This window comes from Asparagus officinalis, chromosome 2 (assembly GCF_001876935.1).
Source record: "Asparagus officinalis chromosome 2, Aspof.V1, whole genome shotgun sequence".
NCBI lineage: Eukaryota > Viridiplantae > Streptophyta > Magnoliopsida > Asparagales > Asparagaceae > Asparagus > Asparagus officinalis.
In genome coordinates, this window is record NC_033795.1 from 74,072,966 (window position 1) to 74,097,140 (window position 24,175).

The window sequence follows — 24,175 nt, forward strand, 5'->3', positions numbered from 1 at the left end:
TTAAACAACTCGAGTCTTAACTTCTAATTTTGATAGAACATTTGTCAGATATCAGGATCATGTTGGATGGAAAAATTTCATTTGTCTTTATTTAGAAAACATAGGAGTGTCATATTGGTAGTCTATATATGTACATCACAGATAATCCTAACTGAAATATAAATGGAAAAATAGCAAATAATTTAAACATGAAATGTTTAGGGAGCGAACAGCGAAGAGACTGGGTGGATACAACTAAAAATAGACATCAGAGAGATAGTGAGAGATCAAGAAAGGGGAGGGGCTTACTGATGGACACACAGTCGAGAGTTAAGGGGTGACAGATAGTTGAGAGTGAAGAGACCTCGACATAAGAAAGGGTGAGATAAAGCATTGAGTCTTAACTGAGCTATAATTGTCCTATCTTGAGATCTATAAAAAGTGGCATTCTCTTTGTGTTGCGAACTCACCCCAAAAGCCACATTCTGTCTTTTAAACAAATGTTACATCGGGATCCAATATGACCCTATTTTCATCAAATTTTTACGTTGAAATGTCACCAGCTATATAGAGAAGTCCAGATGCATTGCTTATAAGTAATAATTTCCTAATAGCAACAAACGGCATGTAGAATCTTTCTTGTTACGAGAAAGCCTATTAAACGATATATCAGTTGACATGTCTGACATGTGGGCCGGTTTTTTGGACACTGTTTTTAAGCCATGTTTGAGACCATGAGATTAGTGTGTCACTTTCATTACAGCTGATGCCACCAAGGATTTGCATCATAATCGCAGTGATGCTCTTGTTCAGTGTGAATGAAAAGTATTTTATTTTATTATTTTTAAATTGTCCAAATTTCTTTTGTAGTAATCTCTATTATCTTAGCTCTTGATGTTTGGATCAGCAAGTATTTTACAGTTAGCTTTTTTCTTACTGTTTTGAATCTTACTATTTCTCTGTTCTTGTAATTTATTGATGTGTTCTCATTAAATCATGGTTTTATTCCTTGTGCAGTTTGCAATTTCTTCTGCAATCATTACAGCATGCACAATGAGCAGTCTTTTCTTATACAGTGATAAATCACTGGTCTTCACCTACTTTTTTGTATTTGGTCTAAGTGCCGTGATGCTTTCTTTTCTGATATCTACATTTTTCTCGAGAGCAAAAACTGCTATTGCAGTTGGTACCCTCTCTTTTTTAGGGGCCTTCTTTCCTTATTACTCGGTTAACGATCCTGCGGTCCCTATGTTAGTATTTTTGCTGCATTTCTTGTGATTATTTTTCCGAGATGTGTTTACTTAATAGATGCTAAAGAAAATTCATTTCTTTTGGGTTCAGGATATGGAAGATTTTAGCTTCTTTGCTATCACCCACTGCTTTTGCTCTTGGCACAATCAATTTTGCTGACTATGAGCGTGCTCATGTTGGTGTTCGTTGGACCAATCTTTGGCAGGTTATCACTTATTCATAGTTCAATCTTAGCTTCAATTTTCAACAAATCTAATATCTCTGGAATGCAAAAACTGCAGTCCTCCTCTGGAGTTAATTTTTTGGCCTGCCTACTGATGATGATGCTTGATACATTTTTGTATTGTGGTCTGGGGCTATACTTTGATAAGGTAACAAATTTATACATTTTGAGTTTATGAAACAATAAACTTCTTTTGTAAGTGATTTGTATATATCTCTCCAAGTAGCATCAATATGTTACTTGCATTTGAACAAATCATAGTTACATTATGCCCTCGTAGCATAAAACGATTTTCCTCTCTATCAAATTTTACAGTCACCGAAATGCAGTATCATGTAGCTAATGCTTTGGTTGCATACGTTCAATTCTCTTTGAGATTAATTTTACTCCGGATCATGCGTGAAACAAGTTTTCAGTTAGATGCTAATATTCCTACCTATTCTGTAGTTTAATGATATTTTCTTGAAGGGAATGATCTAAAACCTAATGGGAGGTTTTACCGTTTTAATATTAGCTAAAGAACACTTATTTGAAGGGTTTATATTTGGAATAACTTCTGTAGCTTATTGGTAATTTCTACGACATCATTGTCCATCACATATGAGGCTTTTTCCTGGTCTTCTGAAAACCTTGTACAATCAGATTAGTCTCGACCCCTATAGAGATCATGTTTCTCATCTGGAAATTTTAGACAACTGCATCTTCCATTCAATCTAGGAGGGTGGTAGTCCAGCAGTTATTCGATGTTTTACTTGTTTGCAGAGGTGACTGTCGGGTAATGCTTGAATCTGCAAGCTAATCTATTTTAGCATTGTTCTTTTTGACTTCAGACTGGTTGCCCTTACTCAACCAAAGGAAAAAAAAACAAAAATCCCTGTAGTAAAATAAACCAACACCTCCACCAGAATTAAAATTAAAAAAACAGAAAGAAAATAATCCATGATAAATCGGGTGTCCACCATACTGAGATTCTATTATGTTAGGAAACATCTTGCTTTTTCTAGGAATTTTGTTAAATGTGTTCCTGGATTGCATTCAGTTTTGGCAATTTGAAGTTGCCTTTTCTACTGCTGCCTTGGCATTTTTTATTCGATTATCAGATTTCTAGCTTTGTGGATTCCTAAAATCAATGCTGTAAATATGTTCTAAAATCATGTCTACCATTGTGATGTGAAGTTCGCTTATATTGTAAAAGTGCATAAATATCGATGAACAATTTCCAAAGTCCCGTATTGGGAGTGGTTGTACCAGGTGAGTTTTCATTAGAGATGAATGGTGATGAGGGATTACATTCAGCTGTTGTCATACTGAAGGGTTTCATGGTTAGAGATATTACCTTTACATTATTATTATATGGAAAGCGTAAAGGCTATAGAAGCTATTGTGCCAGGGAAAAGGAACAGTTGGAGCATTACATGCTATATTGTCCACAGGTGTGAGTCCCCTACAAGCATTTTTCTTGGTCAAGATGTCCTGGGGTCTGGTTAACTTATTACATTTGGATGTTCCTGGAGTGTTTTTCTTCATCGAAGAGAAATGTTGGGGGTTTAATTCTTGGTAAAGGTACCCTTTCCATTTTAGTCACTAGCACAGAGCTGCTGAAGAACATGAGTGTTTGAGATATCAAAACAGTCTTAGGAAAAGGAACCAAGTACAGAGATAGGACCTATGACCTACTCGAGAATACCATATATGATTCTTAGGAAATTTTATTGCTTTGATATTTGACCCTAAGTGTGATGTGCCTCGTGCACACACTTTCATTATTATCAACTCTAAGCATGCCACTCATTTTTTGGGTTAAATGTCTTGAAGGGGTCCCTTGAATGTATTGTGCTCATCTGTATACTTATAAAAATCAACAACCTATGACCTACTTGATGATCAAAATTTATTGAGGCTGTCCTATTATTTTTCAGTTCTTATCTGCCAGCTACGCTACCCTAGGCTGCCGTATCCGTGTTCGTGTCATACACTTCCTTTGGACAATTCTTGAATGTATACATTCATTAATTCAGGCATGTACTCAATTATGTAACACATGTTTAATTTAAAAAACTCGTGATACACTTCTTGAATGTATATCATACACTTAACCTCAAATTGATGCAATTCGTTGGACTCGAGACAAGTTCGTTTTAGCATATCTTGAGTTCATAAGTATGATTTTAAAGAGTCGTTTGAGTATCTAGTTAAAAAATAGTCTACTAAATAAAAGAAACATAAAAATGATATAAGGATTTTAGTTCTCATAACATGTGAATGAAAAACAATATTGATCTCATATAGATTATTAATTTTAATATGTATCTATATAGCTGTATCCCTATATCTCAGCTTTATGATTTTGTAGTGTCTCGTATCCGCACCCGTGACCCACCTGTATCCATGGAGCATAATCTGCCTGTGTATAATAAAACAATTATTTGTAGCCTGAATTTGTTTGTGATAACAATTCTGTTGTTGTTTGTGTTACTGCTTTCAACTAAAGGAGAGATGGTTAACCACTTCTGAACCACTGCGCTTTTACGATGTGCTCACATCATTGATCTTTAGCATTTCCCTTCTTCATTTAGGTTCTTCCTAGAGATAGTGGCTTGCGCTATCCTTGGAACTTCTTATTTACTAAGACTTTCTGGGGAAGGAAGGATGTCTCCTGCAGTCATGACACAAAGCAAGAGCAGAAATTTTACAGGGAGGAAGTAGAACCCAGTGGGAAGGGTGCATTTGAACCAGTAAGTTTCGATATGAAACAGCAGGTGGTTGACAGAAGGTACGTGTACCTTGTGGTTTTCCATGCATACATTGTTTTGTTCCTTTGATTCACTATATTTCATTTTCTTTCAGATGTATCCAGATCAGAAATCTCCATAAGGTCTTTATGACAAAGAAGGGTAGCTGCTGTGCAGTCAACTTTCTTAATCTCACCATGTATGAAAATCAGATTCTTGCACTTCTAGGTATGCATCAATTTTAATTCCATATACCTTTTTGTTTATCGGTTGCCGAAACTTCTAAAACCCAGAAATACAACCACGTCTTCACACTTTGTATGTAAACAGAAAAGGGGTTCAGATAAATTATGGAGGTGAACAGAGTCTGATAGTTTTATTCCGAAAGAGGATGTATGCACATAATATTAGATTATATTAAAATGATTCGATTTATCTGATACACTGAAATATGCTGGTAACTGGAATCTGATATTAGAGGTTAACTTTATTTGGAGTAATTAGATCTATATATTACAGATCAATTCATTAAATTGAAAGGTACCAAGACTTGTTTCAATATATAAGGGGTCCAAACTAAGGAAGGGAAGGTACTTTCAAATAGCCATCGCCAGCTTTTTCCAGTTAAAAAAAATGCTCTCCCCAAGGATAAAACTTGCTTCAAGTCTTTTAGCATACTAGTATGGAGCATGTGCGCTGCACGTGTATCAGTTTTCATGTTTAATTTACTTACCATATGTAGAGTAATTTGTTATAGATCGGATTGAATAAAGTTTGGCCTTCAATGGTTCAATGTCTTCGGATAGTTGTTTGGGGGATAAACGTCTTTAGAAATTTATATCTATACTACATATAAAAGAGGATTGGGGTGCTAAAATTTTTGATTGCCCCTTTTACCCCTCTCAAATATGATGATTCCATCCTTACTTTAATTATTTTCTTTATTTGATTTTATCTCAAAGTATTCAATGAGTCTTAAATTAATTAAATGAAATTAATTACAAATCATCATAATGATAAGATTTAATTGGTTCTTAGGCTCTTAAAGACTCCATAACTTATTTAATTAACTGCATATTTTATGGATTCAATTAACATTCTTTCACTTTCTCTTTACATACCCTCTTTTTCATCTCTACACTATAAATTACGGCCATTCATTCTCTTTGATCAACCGCATTACTTACTAAGTCAAATTCGTACACCAACACAGTGGTTAATGAAATATGTTATATAGAAAGTTTGTCCAATGGTTTATAGTGTACATGGCTTGTATATGTATGCGCACATACATATATTGGATAATATTTGTCAAATAGTTTGCAGACCTAAAGATTTATTTTTTATGGAGTTAAAGACTATGTCTCATGTTCAATTCGTAGCTCTTGATTTGTGTTGTCTTTTGAATCCTTGAAAAAGAGAAGGAGAATAGATTATAGTAAAATTATTATTTGGAAGTCTTGATATTTAAGAGTATGTATAAATCTGATTTGGGAGCCAAAGATTGATTATAGTATGTGTTTTTTTTGAACTGTGGATTAGGTAAGATTCTTTTTGATCTTTTAATACTTAGAAAAAAATGTACGACCTTATTTTTGGAGTTTATGCAAAGCTATTTAAATATTTTTTCCTCCTTGCACAATGTTGTAAAGAGTGCTTTTTCTTTTGAATATAGGTCATAAGTTGTGCTTTCTTATTTATTAGTTGTATTTAGGATTTAATTTTTAACTAATTACTCGGTTCATATGCACTTTGTTCAGAGGTGCTATCAACTTATCCAACGCTTTCAATATTTCTTGTCCTTTTAATTTTCTTACCTCCATTAAGCATCTTTTATGGTCTTTCGTTAATAATTATGTTGAATCATAAAACTTTGTCTTCTTTTTTATTAACCACAAATAAGTTCTTTGTTCCTATAAACTTTAGCCTACTAAGATTAACTAATAAAATATGTTGGCTATATATCTTCTACTCATTGAGTAAACCAGAATACGCAAACTCAATGTGATATATTTGATTGAATTGCATAAAAATTTTGATTTCTTATATGAAATCCAGATTAATTTGTCTCTTAATTGAGATTCTTTAATTTGGATTAAAAAATTGACCTATACAATTCCTATGAACTGAGCTTTCAAATAATATCTTTATATCAGTTTGTGATTCTATCTTGGTATTATAGTTTTTGTAATTTTGTATCTAATAACAATTTTTGCTATTCAAACAAAATACTAGACATTTAATATTAATTTTTTATTAGCGGCCTTTGTAACTTTCGTCCATGATATATTGAGAATCAGTATACCGTAAGTAAATATTATATTGTAAGTACCGGGGGTGCAAAATGGTCCGGATATATCCGGACCGACCGAAAGCGTATCCGTTTAGAAAGCGGATATGGTAGGAAAAGATTAAAACCGGCCGGATATGGTTACGGTTACGGTCAAGGTTTTAAATATCGGTTATCGGGAATTTATCGGACGGCCAAAATTCTTATCGGATAGCGGAAATCGGGGATATATCGGGGATAAGTAGTATTTATCGGAGTGATATACTAGATGGTGTATATATATAATATAATAACTAAAAAATATAATCTAACCATGCTTAATGAAATATAAACATACCAAAATGTAAATCATCATGTTTAGAATCACTAACCAATTGTAGAAAGCAAAACTTGCATCTTGACCGCACAATGAAACCATTCGATTGCATAGCCTTACTTATCGGCCGATAATCCCGATAAAAAAACCTTACTTATCGGCCGATAAGTACCGATAACGCCGATAACTCCCCGATAACTTGCTAAAAACGATAACCGATAAAAATCCAAGTTATCCTATCGGAGAGCTCCCAAATCCGATAACTCGGCCGATAATATCGATTATCGGCCGATATTTAAAACAGTGGTTACAGTTACGGTTACGGTTTTGATTTTTCATCCGAATACGGTTTCAGATACGGTTGTCGGGTCAAAATTGCGGATATGATCCAGATATCTGGATATTTGAAATGGGCTAAGTAATTAAGTTGCTAATACTTGTATTGGGTTGGGTCTATAATATATACTCATGTTATCCACACTCGATCGGAATTCAAGTCAATGAAAAAAGTCCAGAGAGCAAATAAGAGTCGTTCTCGTTCCTCCAAGCTCTCATACGCTCTGTTCCTCCAAGCCACTTCCGCCTAACATACCAAAATGTAAATCATCATGTTTAGAATCACTAACCAATTGTAGAAAGCAAAACTTGCATCTTGACCGCACAATGAAACCATTCGATTGCATAGCCTTACTTATCGGCCGATAATCCCGATAAAAAAACCTTACTTATCGGCCGATAAGTACCGATAACGCCGATAACTCCCCGATAACTTGCTAAAAACGATAACCGATAAAAATCCAAGTTATCCTATCGGAGAGCTCCCAAATCCGATAACTCGGCCGATAATATCGATTATCGGCCGATATTTAAAACAGTGGTTACAGTTACGGTTACGGTTTTGATTTTTCATCCGAATACGGTTTCAGATACGGTTGTCGGGTCAAAATTGCGGATATGATCCAGATATCTGGATATTTGAAATGGGCTAAGTAATTAAGTTGCTAATACTTGTATTGGGTTGGGTCTATAATATATACTCATGTTATCCACACTCGATCGGAATTCAAGTCAATGAAAAAAGTCCAGAGAGCAAATAAGAGTCGTTCTCGTTCCTCCAAGCTCTCATACGCTCTGTTCCTCCAAGCCACTTCCGCCTCCGCCTCTGAGCTCCACCTCCGCTTCCGCCTCCGAGCTCCACCTCCGCTTCCGCCTCCGCCTCTGCATCGCCCTCTTCGCTACTTGATTGTTCAAGAAGTCTGCCTCGTCCTCTTGATCGATGACCATCAACGCCGACCTCCTCTTCTTCTCCGAAGATTCACTTCCTTAATTTCGTATATCGCTAAGATGAGCTCAAAACCCTAATTTGTTGATGCCCTAATTTTTTTGTTTGATAAAAGCCTAAATTTCTAGCCCTTTGTTGACTGAAGTAAAAAGCCCTAATTTGTTTGATAAAAAGCCTTAACTAATTAGCCCTAATTGTTTCCAGTTGCATATTTTTTCTAGCCCTAATTGTTTCCAGTTGCATATTTTTTCTATTATGATTGTAATTTGTATCATTATATTTTTGTTTGATTAAGTTTATAAATTTAAATGAATAGGTATTAGAATCATATCATCAAATCCATCAGTTCAAGCTTCTAACGAAGAACCCAGAGTCGAACCCCTCGTTGAACTGGTCATTAAACCCATAGTAGAAGAGTCTTCTAATAAAAAGGGAAAAAAATTAACTTCTGACGTATGATTAGACTTTGAGAAAATTGATGAACTTGAAAAGAATATAGTCGACGGGAAAGAAGTTAAAATAAAAATCAAGATAGCAAAATGTAAATATTGCTTGTTTGAATGCGATGGACGTAGTTCAACGGGTACTACACACATTAGAAATCACATTATGAAGTGCTCCAAAAAGAAGGGACCCGATATTCGTCAATAATTGGTTCAAGCTACTATAAAAAATGAAGAAGGGACTCGTACACTTAGTAATTATCATTTTGACAATGAGAATAGTCAAACTTTACTTGCAAAAGCTATCATTGTCCACGAGTACCCATTTAACTTAGTCACACATGACTCCTTTTTACAATATGCACATTCTCTTAGTCTAAGTCATAAGATTCCAAGTCGTGCACAAATCAAAAAGTTGTGTATGGAAGTTTATTGTGAATAAAAAAAATCTTTATTTGATTTGTTTGCCATATCTTCCATAAGATTGAGCTTGACAATGGGTAAATGGACATCATCTTCACAAAATTTGGCATTTTTGTGCATTACCGCTCACTATGTTGATGAATCTTGGAAACTTCAAAAACGTATAGTTGATTTTATTAAAGTCTATAGCTCCATCGGGAATGATATATGCAATGTGTTAATCACTCGTTTACTTGATTGGAAAATTGATATTAAAATTTTATCAATTACGGTAGATAATGATAAAGCTAATGATGTTGTCGTTAAAATTGGGAAAGAACGTCTTAAAAAAATATCTACCTTGTGGTGGAGTCTTTTTTCATGTGAGATGTGAAGCACATATTATAAATCTCATTGTTCAAGAGGGGCTTAAAATTATCAATAAAGCTATTAAAAAAGTAAGGCTTAGAATTAAATATGTTACATGTTTATCGAAGATGGAAGAGAATTTTTATCATGTTGCGAAGCAAGTTAATGTGGTTGGAGAAAAATGCTTAGACCTTGATTGTTATACAAGGTGGAATTCTACTTATTTAATGTTGATGAATGCTTTAAAGTACAAAGCTACTTTTAGTAGATTTGAACTTAGCGATGACAAATACATTCATTGTCCATCGGAGGAAGAATGTAATTATGTTAAAACTTTGAGTAAATGTTTGAAATACTTTTATGATGCAACTAATATCCTTTCCAGTGTTTTCAAAAACGCCCTGGGCGGCCGCCTAAGCGCCCACCTAGGCGGAGGCGATGCCCAGGACGTCTCAAAACACTCTAAGCGACTGTGTTTAGGCGCTGGGAGCGCCTACGCGGCCGCCTAGAGTTAAACGGGCCGCTTAAAGTTAAGCGGGCCGCTTAAATGACCCGCCTAAGAATTTCGAAAAAAGCAAATGCGGGCTGAAATAAACAAATCCAAACCCAAACTAAACAACAATAACCCTAATTATCTTTCTCACTCCTGACGCCGCCACAAACTTCGCTGGCTTTCGAAGTTTTGTTCCTCGTCGAAGCTTCCTTGACCTCGTCGAAGTCCCGTCGAAGTCACCTCTGTCGAAGCGTCCTCTCGAAGTTCGTCTTCGATATCGTCTTCGATCTCTGAGCTCATCTTCGATCTCTGAGCTCCCCCGATCTTCAATCTCCGAGCTCGTCTTCGATCTCTAAGCACCAGAAGTTAGTCGAAGCCCTCCCACCTCGTCTTCGATCTCCGAGCTCCCCCGATCTCTGTAACTACTAACAAGGTAAATAATACTTCTTAAATATCTATTTAAGTTAGTTAACAACAATAACTTAAACTTAAGAAGTGTAAGTTAACAGTATTAGTTAACAACAATAACTTAAACTTAAGAAGTGTAAGTTAACAGTAAACTTAAGTTTAAGTTTAAGTTTAAGTTAAACTTAAAACTTAAGAAGTGTAAGTTAACAGTAAACTTAAGTTTAAGTTTAAGTTTAAGTTAAACTTAAGTTTAAGTTAACAGCAAACTTAAGTTTAAGTTAATATTAAGTTTTTTTTAACAATAAAACTTAAGTTTAAATAAACAGTAAACTTAAATTAACAATATTTCAGTTAACAATAAACTTAAGTTTAAGTTTACTGTTAACTTAAACTTAAACTTAGCAGTAACTTATAAGTTAACAGTAATTTGAGTTGAGAATGAGTTTTTCACTGTTAATATGAACTTATAATTTGAGTTGGGAAGTATAAACATACAAAGAGCTATTGTAATTAGTAAACCAAATAATTTAGTTAACAGTGTTGGTATTTTAGTATTTATGTATCTTTGATTGAGTATATATATATATATATATATATATTAATTTTTATATATCACAATTAAAAAAATAAAAAATAAAAAAAATACCCAGAAACCACTTAGGCGCCCACCTGGACGTCTAAGCGCTAGGTGCCAAGTTTGACGCCTAGAAACGTCCAATGTTTAATGTAACATTGCTCCTTTCCTGTAATATGTATCTTACTTGTAATCTTTTATTTGAAGAATTTTATGAAATTCAATTGCTTCTAATGGAATGGTTAAAAAATGATGATGATACAATTATGGCTATGGCTTTTGCAATGAAAAGAAAGTTTGCTAAATATGGGAGCATGTGTAATAAGATTTTTACGGTTGCTACTTTTTTTGATCTGAGGTACAAAATGATTGCGCCATAAAATATTTCTTCAAGGAGATTAGTATCCGTATCATATTCGTATCCGACTCTATCATATTCGTATCCGACTCTTTAATATCCGAACCATATCCGCTTCCGTTTAGCGTAGATATGGTAATGTTTTTTTCTTACTGATGAATATCCGAAACGGATGTGTATCCGTTTTTAGAAAGGGGTAATGGATATGGTAAGTGTCATATCCAAATCGTATCCAGACCGAATGCACCCTTAGTAAGTACATATTTAAGAATCAATAATATAGAATATATTATTTAATAATAACTTGTTAACGCAAGCATGCCATGTGCACTCCACATGTGGCATACTAGTTTGGAAAAACAACAATCGTGACCCTCTAGAATGATAATTAATTAGCTATCAATATTAGTCTAAATACTACAAAGTACCAGCAAGTACCAATATCAAAAGTTCTATGCTTATGAATATCATAGCAGTTTTAGTACCTAGTTAAGGAGCATGGAAGACTGGAAATTTATATCATTGCTATCTAAACCTTGTTTTCATCAAAGAATTTTTTTAAAGAATTAATATGAATAAATGCAGTAATAATCAAGCTAGACCGAGTCACTATTGATAGTATTTTTGCTGGACAAATACCCTTATGGCTTTGCCATGCTGCTCCACATGTTTTGGTTACCTACATGAATAACTTATTCACCATGTCATAAGAAATACGTATGTTACATGATCAATAAGAATAAGCATACTGCATACTTGGTAAAATACTGGACGGACTCTAAGCATGTTATATTTGTGAAATTTTTTCTAGAATCATTGAAGAAATTGAAAAGCAATTGAAATGTAAAGAGTGATAAGAGGATATGAAAAAAGTAGGTAAAATTAGCTGAGGGAATCAGCAGTGAAAGAACCAATTGAGATTCCATTAAGGAATTGGAGGGCTTGGATCTATGGTGATAGACTTTTGAGATCTCTTAAAATGCTAAAATGCAACAAAAAGCAAGAAATAAGAAACAATTTTTTAACCACAAGCTAAAATTGAACCCACTAGTTTAAAAAATTGTACATTACTCAGTTTATCATCAACGTCTTAAAGCGTATACACAAAAGTAACCCTTTTCTCTTCAGGATTTTCACCTACTCACTGTAGCTTTATCGTTGTTGTCGAAAACATTCAAAGTCAAAGGTGATATGCTTGCTTTTTTGAAAACTCTGATTAGACAGGAGAATAAAGAACGGTGTTGGGATTTCTTAGATGGTGAATGAGATTTTAATAAGAGTGAAAACTGAGATACTACAATGTTAGTAGGAGTTGAAGAGATAGTTAGCGAGGGATTTGGGGGAGTTACGTTGTAGAGTAGGAAAGGAGAAAAGAAGGCGTTTAGGGATTATAAGTGTTAGTGAGATTTTGCATGGGAAATTATGAATAAGTAGTTGAGAGTTGATTTTTATTGGGTAGTGAATGAGTATTAATAGGGATTAATGGGTTGGATTAAATTGATAATTCATGAGTATGAGTATTTAATGGAGAACATTTGCACACTTCCAATTCTCTTTAAAACATGTAATATCCAATTCATTCCGTTGTTACCTACTCATAATTCCATAGTATAGAATATATGATATTTCTATTCATATTACATTTGACATGTTATAAATATCTTTGTAAGGAACATAATTTAGTACAATACAGATATAGTTATAATATAAATACCTAACTATATATAGTAAATAGAAGTTACACTATACTATATTAAAATATGCTTCAGATATATTATATTATATTGTAGTGCAAGTATATATATTTTAAAATGTTACATAATTGATATGAAGAGAATTTTCTAATCGTAGTGGATGCAATTTGGAGATGTACTTATTACATTTAATTAATTTAATTTTATTGAGGTTTATCAGAAGGAATGAACGGACACGGTTTATGAATGTAAGTGTTTTATGTATGTATATATGTGTTTTATGTATGTATGTATGTGTTTTTAATATAAATTGGAGGGCATTTTCGAAAGAATTGTTTTAACATGTCAACACACTTTTATAGTAGTACTAGTATGTAACACGTGCTTTGCACGTAATGCATATTAAGTAATGATATGAGGCTAAACATTCGAAGGGCAATTTATTGACATTTATATGAGTTTTTTCTCTCAACGACTTTATATACTTGTATAACTAATAGATTGATGGTTTTTTTCATAAATGGGAGGTAAACTCGGTCGTATATCTGCTTGTTTCATCAAAAGAAAAGCAATATAATCTTCTCTCTCAATTATCACCTATGAAATCTTATTGATCGCGATGCATTTCGGTAAACTCCACTATCAAAATTCTCACTTCCTCCATTTTTTCTTTTAATTCTTTTAGTGTTTTCTTCAGTGTTTTCAATGCGCGAAACGCAATGTGGGGCGCAAAGTCAGTTTACGTGCACATGTGCAAAGCGCAATGCGATGCGCGCGCTCGAGCGAAGCGAGGCGCACTCCAAACCACAAAAATTTTTAAGATATACAAGATGCATGAAAAAATAAATATTTAAAATTTCACATAGAAAATTTTCAACTATATTGCTAAATTTTATTTTTCTCTTTATATGTTACAAATGGAGAATCAAGTTTCAAGTTTCAACTAGTAGCACTACATCTAACTCAAATAGCAAGAATCAATACTCACAATTTCTTGCACAGGGAATCAAATAGTAGCACTAGTACTACAATAATAAGCTTGAAAATTTTTAACAATTATGACTGATATGTATTAATAAGAAAGAATCAATTATTTCATAATATCATGACTCTGCAATTCTGCATATTGATATTAAGCCAAAGAAAAAAAACACTTAATAGCCAAGACTCAAGAGCAATAATAATAAAAAAATTAAATTAAAAACTAACAGCTAGGAAAAGTAAGTTAGTTAACATTAAATCTCTCTTTGTAAGTTAGTTAATATTAAAATCAAAGCAATTTTAAAAGAGTTAACTTAATTAACACTTTAACAGTTTACAGTTTAGTCACTTAACATCGCTGAGGACCAGTGAAAGAAAAAAACATAACTGAGTGAACTTAATTAACAATTTTAGAAGAGAACGCAAAACGAAAAGAAAAAAGAAAAGAAAAAAAAAGAAAAAAACATATCTAAGGAGCAGAGAAAGAGAACACAACAAAAAGAAAAGAAAAAAGAAAAAATAAAAGAAAAAGAAAAAGAACGAGAACGCAAAAATATCCAGCTCACTGAGGAGAAAAGAAAAGAAAAAAAGAAAACGCAAAAACGAAAAGAAAAAAAGAGGAGCCAAAAAACATTGTTGAGGAGAACATACCTGCTCGCCGCTCACCGTCGCCGCTAACCGTCGTTGCTTTGTTGCTGCTGAGTGGAGACCCAATAACCCTAATGAAAAGATCGGGATTCGGGAGTGGGAGAAGAACGACAAAACCCTAACATAGAAATCGGGTTTAAGTGGGAAGTGAGTTTACACCCAATAACCCACTGAATAAAAGTGATTTCTTCCATGTTCTCATGCGCGCGCCTCATCGAAGGCGTCGAGCGTTGCGGGGCGCTCTCCAGGCACGCGCCTGACGCAAGCGTAGTGCCCCGCAGGCACTATGCCACTGCGCCAAAGCGCCTCACGCCCGAGGCGCGTGCATGGATGCACATTTCACTGATTTTATTTTGTGCATTTGAGCATCCATATATAATATAATTTTATGCAACTCTTGAGGTCCAAGTGGAGGGAAGTAGATTAGTCGTGAAATAATTAGTGCATAATTAATTAAGAGAATTTGATTAGTCAATCAGAGAAGATACATGAACACTTTAATTATGGGTTTATTTCTTACTACTATTCATATTAAATGCATTATTAGGAGGTTTAGAAGGGCAGATGTCATAAATTAATTTGTTAGTAGGATCTAATTATTATATTGTAATAGTTTTTTATGAGAAAAAATATATTATGACACATCCAAACTAAACTAAAAACCTAAAATCACAACAAACGAATGTGGACAAACGCTGCTCCTTATCAGATCGCAGAATATTATATAAAAATGGTAGTGGGTCTGCGAGGCATACTACAAAATCATCAATTTTCTTAGCTCTTCGGACCAACACATGAGCCGTTATATTCCTCGTTTAATAAACTATCTGAAAATCTCATTCCTTGAGTCATGTGCAACATCGCCGAATATCATCCATAAAGTTTTTGAAGACCGAGTGTTGCTCCGCACCATTTTTAATATCTCTAATTACGAACTCCACATCTTCTTTGAAAATTACCTTTCCACATTTGGTGTTAAGAGCAAATGTAATAGCTTCCCATACCGTTTGGAATTCTGCATGCTCAGAATTAACTTGTGTCCAAGTATTATGATAAGTATATTGCAATAGTTAGCAATCTATTATGATAGTTTTATATGCTATTTCTAGACTACGTACGCTAAGAGATTTACATTTATATTAGGATCCCTGTCCATGAAGTTTTCATATATCAGACACACATATTAATATATTATAGTATTAGTTTAGATGTTATATATTTAATTAAATATTTAATTATTTTAAATTACAATATAATTTATAAATATAAGTTATCGTATTATTATCTTAAATATTAAAATTGTATAATTATTGTATAGTACATAATATCTAAAGTGAAATATTTATCTTATTTAACATAAGACTAACATGGTTAAAATTTATGGTATATATTAGTTCTTATGTTTGTTGCAAGAATAATTATAGTGTAATAAATAAAATGTGAATAAAATTTGAGGAATATGATTAAAATTTATAATATATATTTAGTTTTTAATTTTGGTTCTTATGTTTAATAATTATAGTGCAATAAATAGAATGAATTGAATAAATTTTAAGGCGTTATTGAAAGAGGGATAAAAGAGTCAATCAAAAGTTTTAACACCATAATCCTCTTTTATAAATAGTATAGATTAGATTGGATTTCATTGGCATAAAATTGCTCTGTGACATGAGAGATCAAGATCTATCTCGTTAGATAATACGTTAGACTTTTGATACTCTGGACAGAGACATCTCACTATGTAACCCCTTGTTGGGGAAAAAAACTTTTATGTAGCTCATTATGTTGAGTTATGTAACCTAACAGACATTAGAAGTTACATAACCTGTGAAATAACTCATACACATCATAACTCCATGTAATTACGATATAATATGCGTTATTGCAATATGACTAACGTTATTTCAATATAACATGCATTATTAACATAACTCGCGTTATTCCAATATAGTTTATTATAGAAACCTAAGAGTATTTCCTTTCTTTATTTATTTTTTTCTGTTTGAAACTTGAAGTGCATGTGCTTTTGAATTGGTTTTTAAGCATTTATGACATATTTTTGTTGAGAAAGTATGATGATATTTGATAATTATGATGTTATATGAACACGGTGATGATTCTATTTATTAAAATAGTTGTGAATGTGCTTTATTTAAATAAACTATAATAACCCAATATGTTACTTTGTTTTACGTTTTAAGTTATCGCAAGGCGGGTGTTATGTTATGCGTCATCATCATTTTCAACATAATTTGTAACCTTTACAACCATTGCTGAAGGAGTATTTTTAATCAAGCACTGAAACATTGGTTTTGAATAGGAAACCATCTTCCATCTTCCACATATATTATAAGTAAAGGTTCATGCTCAGAGCCTCTTATGCAGAAACGTTTCTGCTACTTGATGGCCAATACTTTAACAACTAACAGTTACTATTTGTTGTAGCCTAAGTTTTTTGGCAAAGTAGGATGATCCATTTGATACTCATCCCACTTCTTTATGGCTCCTATCCCCATGGAAAAACTATTGGTAAGAATCTACAAGTGTTTTATGTGGGTCTGATTTGGTTGCATCTCCGAATGGACTAAATTTTGCATCCTTTACTTGTAGGCTTAAAATTTTTTTACAGGCATAAAATTGCCAATTTTTTTCACCTCTAGCTCAAACCCTCTGGATGTCTGATATCTATATAAGTGCATGATGATAGATGATTTCCTCTCCTGTCTTTTTTTTATCTTTACCATTTTCTATTCTTGCTAATTCCTTATTGTTTAGTTTCTAAAGAATTCACTTTCAGTTGCATAAACTATGCATAGTTTTCCATTCAATGTATATATATGTATGTATGTATATATGTATGTATATGCATACATAGTAGACTAATATTGTATATACTATATATATATATATACTATATTATATAGTATATATATTAATATATTATAATATATAATATATATATATATATATATATATATATAATACTTAGAGAGATGCATGAGAGAGAGAGAGAGAGAGAGAGACGGGGAGAAATATGCGGTATGCTTGGTACCAAGCACAAAATTTTGTGCTTGGTAGGATATGTCATATCTCCCCATTCACTCATTACCCATTGTTGAATGCTGCCGTCCCACCATGTTGACATGATGTGCGAGGAGACTGTAACACCTCACTACAAGCCCCAACTTTTTTGGCTTGTACCACAGATACCCATTATTTCCTCATACTATCATAACTACATATATATATATATATATATATTATACTATTATATAATCATATATATATATATATAATATATTATATATAGAGAGCAGAGAAAGAGAGAGAGAGAGAGAGAGAAAGACTCCTATCAACTTAAGTTTGATATCCACCAAAACTTCCTAACCACTCATTTGATTAATATAAAAAACCTTATTCATATCATGCAAGGATCCCTAGGCAATATGAGTGGCTTAAAAAGTTTCTTATGCCACACCTCGCGCGTCGGATAGATTTCTTTTGCTATCCACTTAAGTTGACACACAGTTTTGCTCTATATATATGTATACTGAGTATTATCATATTATACTGTATATATATACTACCTACCTATAGCTATATATGTCCGCTATATTACTATATATACTATTGTATCATAGTACGATATCAATCATATATCTACTTCATACACCATATACGACGTAGCGTCTACCGTAACACCCATATACATATCTACTTACCTACATAACATATAGTGATATATTCTATATACCACATATCTAACTACTATTATAGATATACCATATATACATTATATACTACTATATCACGGTCAACGGAGGGGCGTATACATCTATACTTGACCTATACTCTTATTAGTATAAGAGTGAGGATTCTTGCACTATTGTGGTAATTTATGCTTATTTGTTGTTGTAGGGCACAATGGAGCTGGTAAAAGCACTACCATTTCAATGCTTGTTGGTCTTCTTCCTCCTACTTCTGGCGATGCATTGGTGTTTGACAAGAATATTATAACAGATATGGTAAGTTCTGGGGCTTTTTATTTCTTTTTTGGCGATGCATTGGTGTTTGACAAGAATATTATAACAGATATGGTAAGTTCTGGGGCTTTTTATTTCTTATGCATTGGTGTTTGACAAGAACATTATAACAGATATGGTAAGTTCTGGGGCTTTTTATTTCATTGTATTTTGTTTATGGGCTTTCTCAGTTAGCGCCAATTAGTTGCCTATTTGGGGTGGATGAGATTGCCTTGGTCTACACTTTTTGAAGTACACAGACAAGTTTTCTACTTTAGCTTAAGTGGCTCTGCAAATTGGTTGGTAGAATGTTGAAAAGACGTTTTCTATGCCTTGGGAATTAAGTGCGTGATTCAGGCAGCTCTGATGCGCTCGTTACTGAAAAAAATTTTAAATACTTTGTTGCTCCTTATGTTCTGGTAGCCAAAGTAGTTTCTTGATTGGAATCAACTAAATTAGCAAAATAATGTGGTCTGGTGCTGAACCTATTAGTGCAGAGTTCTCCTGGGTTTAGTTTAATTCCCTTGTTATGTATTTGGGGTGGATGAGATTGCCTTGGTCTACACTTTTTGAAGTACACAGACAAGTTTTCTACTTGAGCTTAAGTGGCTCTGCAAATTGGTTGGTAGAATGTTGAAAAGACTTTTTCTATGCCTTGGGAATTAAGTGCGTGATTCAGGCAGCTCTGATGCGCTCGTTACTGAAAAGAATTTTAAGTACTTTGTTGCTCCTTATGGACTGGTAGCCAAAGTAGTTTCTTGATTGGAATCAACTAAATTAGCAAAAAAATGTGGTCTGGTGCTGAACCTATTAGTGCAGAGTTCTCCTGGGTTTAGTTTAATTCCCTTGTTATGTATGATGATTAGAAAAGTAATTTATATATATCAAGAAATTCTTCAGCAATAATCCTATTTATTTCCTTGCTAAGCCTGGTTGCAACTCAGGTTTGCTAGAGCAGTCACAGTTCATAATTTTAAGTATCTTCTCTCCCTCGTTCTGTTCTTTATATGCTACATTTTCGCTTGCTGCTTACTACTGTTTGTAAATTATTTAAATTACCTGATCAGCATATGTTTTGAAATTTAGTCTAAGCTGCTATTACTGTATACTTTCTTAGTTTTTGTCGGGGGTATCATATGAGTTCTTGGGCTTATGAGATACTCTTATGCTTATTCTGCCTTCTCTTTGTTAAGTTGATTCACAATTGTCATAGTGAGGTGAAGTGGAGGCATGGCATTTAATTTGAAAGCCCATATCAATGGGTTACATCTGGATTTTTTTTTAATTTATCAAATTTTATATAGATATTCGGTAGATCTTCTCAGAATTATGATTTTACATGCTTAGGTTTTGATAACTCACTCTTAAGATATTCACTCTGGTGGCAGGATGAAATGAGAAAGGGTAATATTCTCACCTCTGTTTGTGCTGTCAATTAATATCAAAGGGATCTTTATGTTTGTTTCGTAGTAAGACAATTTTATTGTATGTTTTTCTAGTACATGAATATTTGTCTCATAGTTGAAAGTCTGTATCCATCCTTTATTACTTTCTGACCACAAAAAACCATACTTGATTAATTTCTCTGCATTCATCGTGCTAATTGTTCTCAATTGTAAATTGTTAACCTGGTTTGTACCCATTGCATTTCCGATCCATTATTTCTGCTCTGTGTTTCTATCTTCACAACAGTGATTTTTAATTGTCAAAAACATATTAACTTTGATATCACAGTTCTGTTGCATTCACTTTCGGTATCACTTTAATATCTCTTGGATCTGTTAAATGTAAGTCTCGGAACCTTCTTTCTATTCCTGAAATCTAAATTTGTGCTGTCTACATCATCTTTTAAATTCCCTTGATAATCTTTACATGTGCAACAAAGGCTACTAGATGCACCAATTAGGGTAACCGATAAGATTATAGTTAATGGGGGTAAAGGGGACTAGAGGTAGACCTAGAAGAACTTGGTTTGAAGCAATGAAGAAGTATATAATAATATGTAACAGTTAACTCACTGGAGGAGATGAACTGAACGAAATAATAAGATTCATGTAGCCAACACCAGAATGGGACGAAGGCCTTGTTGTTATTCTTAATCTTTACATGGAGCATTGCAATTTTGTGAAAATACATTTGTTGGAGTCAAAATAATAAATCTGTTGAGTGTTTAGGTTACTAAAATTAGTAAGATAAACTTCTTCAATCCCATTATAAAGCCATCTTTCTGTGAACTTGTGTGTATCGTCCAAATGACTCTGCAAATTTCTAATACGTCTTGTATATGGCGAACAATTCTCCTATGTTTTTTAGAATAGCTCCTGTCTTGTCCATCCGCTGAAATCCTCTTTGCTTGTTGTTGGAATGCTAATGCTATCTAGCTGAATTTAAAATTGTAGATTTTTCACAGCCAAATGATTATGAAGGAAATGGCAAAACATTCATATGTGAACTCTATTGGTGATTTCTATTTTACAGTTGTAGCCTTTTAGGACTGGTAGAACTTGTAGGATCTAGTTCACAGTTGAGACTAGTGCAACTTAAGGGATCATTGTTATCTGAATGGAAGCATTTACCAGTGACAGTACAGGGAACTGAGAGAGTACACACAGAACTAGAATGAGTTGCCATTGGTTCATGATATTTGTAGCACCGATATTTGTGAACTGAGAAACAAATATTTATGACTGCATTACTTGAATTACTTCTGGAGATCTTAGTTGGGAATGGTCAGATGGATGGAGGCATATTGGTTATGCACTCCACACTGCGCTAGAAATGTCATAATCTGTTGACTAAGAATTAGGTTAGAATTCTACAATGCTGTTATATAACACGAGCTTATTCAATACTAATTGCGTTAGAAGTATGACCTGTAAAATTCAAACATTCTTGTTAATGATCTTTGTGGGTTGCTTATTAGCTTGAAAATGTGATTAAAATTTAGTTAAGTCTTGATTCTTATACAAGAGGCCTTATACTTGTTTATGCATTGATGAATTGGTGTTTCAGTTTTAATAAGTTCTCATTTCTCTTGTTGCCATTTTAATTACTTAAAGCCTGCTAATTGAGTTTGTTCTAGGGACTCGCAAGGGCTTATTTTTCATATTAATTTGTAGGACGAGATACGACAGACGTTGGGTGTTTGTCCTCAAAGTGATGTACTTTTTCCAGAGCTAACGGTGAGCCTGTCATGCAAATCTCTGATTACTATAACATTTTTTCTCTTCTCCTCTATTAGTGTCTTCTTGTATTTTGGAGGTTTTTTAAGTTAAAATTTAGTCATATGTGTCATGAGTTGCACATTTTTTTCTGCCCTTCCTATTAATGGCTGAGCTCTGCAACCACCTTTCTTGCTGGTCCTGCATGTAAAGTTTGCAATATCCTCCTGTTCGTTGTGTACAAACATCATGAACACCCTCCACTTTTGCACTCAACCTAACAGATTGTTCCATGTATTGTAGACTATTAACATTTATGTAACAATTTATTGTGCTCTTTGGAGAGGTGGGTCTCTCATACTTCCAAGTCAAATCACAATTTATCCTTGTGGGCCTTGTTCAGGGCCTGTCCATTGACGAAATCTACGCAATTTTTTTTTTTTTTTTTTTCTTTTTGGGGGGGGGGGGGGGGGGTTGGGACAGCATAACCTGGGCTTAAAGCTGTCACTGAGCATGGGCATGTGTACATTGCGTTTGTAGCTTGGGATCAATTGTTGTCTACGGCTGCTGTTTTTCCTGGATAGTTTTAGATTACAATGTAGAGAGTTCGCCGATGATTAGCGATGTCTGCCGAGAGTGCGTTCAACTTCGCGGGCATGCCGCGGGGGACTGCGGGAAAGCAAAGACGTATGAGTCTGCATGCCCCAGTAGGGACTTTGCCGCAGAATGCATTTGCTGGCAGGGTACTGAGCATAGGTCTCCGCGTGCTGTACCGTTATGTGCCGGGCGCAATTAACTTCGTCCAACAAGTGACCACCGTAGTCGACGTATCTGTGGATGCGCTCCGCAGTGTTTCCATTGCTGCACTGGAATAACTAACAAGACTAATGATTTGCTGTCTGATTGACAGCTGGCAGTTCGACGACCCGGCGCGACACGCCCGCGGCGGCCGCGGGCCGTCCAGCAGTTCTCATGCTGCGTGAAGGGTGGCCCTTTTTAGTCAGCAGCCAGCGGTGCAGCGGGCTTGACATGCCGCGCGCGCGCCGGCGCCCGCGACGGCCGCCCGGCCCGCCGCCGCGGCGGGGCCCCGGGTCTCGTTAATTGCCGACCTAATTTCTGCGCACACAAATCGACCGAGTACTCGGCCACAGCTGGACTTGTCAAAGCGATGCATGGGTACTTTTGAATGCTCGCGCCATCTTTCATTTGCTGCCGGCGAAATGAAAGTGGTGTCGGCGGCCGCGCTGGTCTGATTAGGGCATGCAGTGTTGGCACAGGCCGCAAGTCACCGGATCCTCATGGCTCCTTCGAAGGTTGGCCTTTGTTTCCTACGCACCCGCTGACCACGCTTACAGCACTTGCCATGCGCGCCGGAACTCATCCCGTCCTGTTTAGTTCTGTGTCAAATTGATTATAAGAAGCGTGTGGCATAATGAGGCAATTTACAAATGGAGCGTTTGGTTGATGCCAGCGGCCGTTGCGATGCTGGGCTTTGTACAATGTAGTCTATCCTTGTTGCTTATACGTCGTCAGTGCCCGGGTTGCTTAGCGTGTTGGAGAGAAATCTGAAGCGTGTGTAGGGTGACTCTGCAGTCTTGAGTGTTGCGCTTCATCCCCGTGGCGGACATAGTCTTTTGGCGCCGCTATGCTAGCTTGGGTTGCAGCCAGTATTCTCATCCTGCGCAATGTGGGCCGCTAAGTGTTATGGCTGTCTGAATTGAGTCGCTGCGCAGTGGAATATGTGGAATGAGAGTGGGTGCTGAACCTGACGGGGAGGCTACGTGTTTTTTTGTGTCATGCTTGTAACCCATGTTCCAGTGACTTAGAGACCTTCCGGAGATTTGGTGTAATACTGGTGTGGTGTACATGTAGCTGGGGCAGGATGGTTTGGTTTTGGTCGGGGCGGAGCGTGCTTCGTCTCATCGATATAGTTTATTGGTGTAGCAGTTGGCTGGCAAGGGGACTTGTTGTATGCCCCCGGTGAAGGATTGATTTTAAATTAGCTGGGTAAGTGCTTTTTAGTTTATACATCAGTGCTCCGCTTGGCTTGGCAGCTGTGGGAAAGAAGATCTGGACATGTGAAGCAAGCGAGTAGTGCGTGAGTGGGGGCGCGCTTATGTTGCGCTGTCTCGGACCAGTGTCTTTTGGCCCATGCTATTTGGTTTATGAGGATTTGCCTTGTGCTTACCGCTCGGCGCCCCGCGCGGCCGGTCGCACCCCCGCTCACACGAAATAGGTTTTAATTGAAAATGATAATAAAAGGCGGCGGGCACATGAACAGTTGTGGGCGCCAAGGCAAATCCGCTCGGCCTTCGGACGGGAGGACCTGCGAAGTCTAACGTTCAAATATACTGGCAAGCTAAACGATGTATTTTCAGATATATAGTACCATGGATTCGGCTGCGAAGAAAGGCTGCTTATAGGTTCGGCAAAAATTCCAACTTACACTTAATCATCATGGCAAACCTCTATGAATAGGTCTCCTGTAGCGCCGACCGGCGCGATGTCATCAAGCAGTATTCGTCCTGCGCTAACTGATGCCAACTTCA

The 24,175-nt window shown here is 35.3% G+C and overlaps 1 protein-coding gene across 1 annotated transcript in view; it reads left to right on the top strand.

Annotated features, from left to right (window-relative positions):
• LOC109831609 (ABC transporter A family member 1) overlaps window positions 1-24,175 on the top strand; it is a 73,966-nt gene that overhangs the window by 11,898 nt on the left and 37,893 nt on the right. The window contains exons 9-15 of the mRNA XM_020398966.1: window positions 997-1,229; window positions 1,321-1,435; window positions 1,512-1,601; window positions 4,030-4,226; window positions 4,301-4,413; window positions 18,362-18,468; window positions 21,585-21,647. Of these exons, the coding sequence (XP_020254555.1) occupies window positions 997-1,229; window positions 1,321-1,435; window positions 1,512-1,601; window positions 4,030-4,226; window positions 4,301-4,413; window positions 18,362-18,468; window positions 21,585-21,647 (918 nt within the window). The remainder of the gene's footprint in view (window positions 1-996; window positions 1,230-1,320; window positions 1,436-1,511; window positions 1,602-4,029; window positions 4,227-4,300; window positions 4,414-18,361; window positions 18,469-21,584; window positions 21,648-24,175) is intronic.